The sequence below is a fragment of the Corvus brachyrhynchos genome, unplaced genomic scaffold (assembly GCF_000691975.1).
Source record: "Corvus brachyrhynchos isolate BGI_N302 unplaced genomic scaffold, ASM69197v1 scaffold787, whole genome shotgun sequence".
Lineage (NCBI taxonomy): Eukaryota > Metazoa > Chordata > Aves > Passeriformes > Corvidae > Corvus > Corvus brachyrhynchos.
The window spans coordinates 169,463-170,167 of NW_008239142.1; the positions used below are offsets into that span (position 1 = coordinate 169,463).

At 54.5% G+C, this 705-nt stretch overlaps 1 protein-coding gene across 1 annotated transcript in view; it reads left to right on the top strand.

Moving 5' to 3' along the window:
• INTS3 (integrator complex subunit 3) overlaps positions 1–705 on the top strand; it is a 44,214-nt gene that overhangs the window by 1,863 nt on the left and 41,646 nt on the right. Inside the window, exon 5 of the mRNA XM_017740045.1 lies at positions 596–703. Coding sequence (XP_017595534.1) covers positions 596–703 — 108 coding nt within the window. The remainder of the gene's footprint in view (positions 1–595; positions 704–705) is intronic.

Genomic DNA, 705 nt, shown 5'->3' on the forward strand with positions numbered 1-705 from the left:
AGGGACACTCACGGACACACATGGATGTGTAGGGATGTGTAGGGATGTGTGTGGATGTTTAGGGACACGCTGGACATGTCCCCGCCGCTGTCACAGAGTTTCAGAATCAGAAAATCCCAGAAAGGCGGGAACGGGGAATCACAGGATCAGAGAATCCTGGAATCTCCGAGTCCCAGAATCGCAGAGTCCCAGAACCCCAGAATGCTGATAGTCCAGAATCTAAACACCTCGGAATCCCAGAATCCCAACATCCCAAAACCCCGGAATCCCAGAATCCGAGCACAACAGAATCACAGAATCCCATAATTACAGAATCCCAACATCCCAAAACCCCGGAATCCCAGAATCCGAGCACAACAGAATCACAGAATCCCATAATTACAGAATCCCAACATCCCAAAACCCCGGAATCCCAGAATCCGAGCACAACAGAATCACAGAATCCCATAATTACAGAATCCCAACATCCCAGAATCCCAGGATCAGTGAGGTCGGGAAAACCCTCCCAGTCCTTCTTCAGACACCTCCAGGGATGAGGACCCCAAACCTCTGCCTGGCCGCCCTTTTCCATGAGGGAATTCCCGGTTTCCCGCAGGTGGAGACCATCGGGGACGCCTACATGGTGGTGTCGGGGCTGCCGGTGCGCAACGGGAAGCTGCACGCGCGGGAGGTGGCGCGGATGGCGCTGGCCCTGCTCGATGCCGT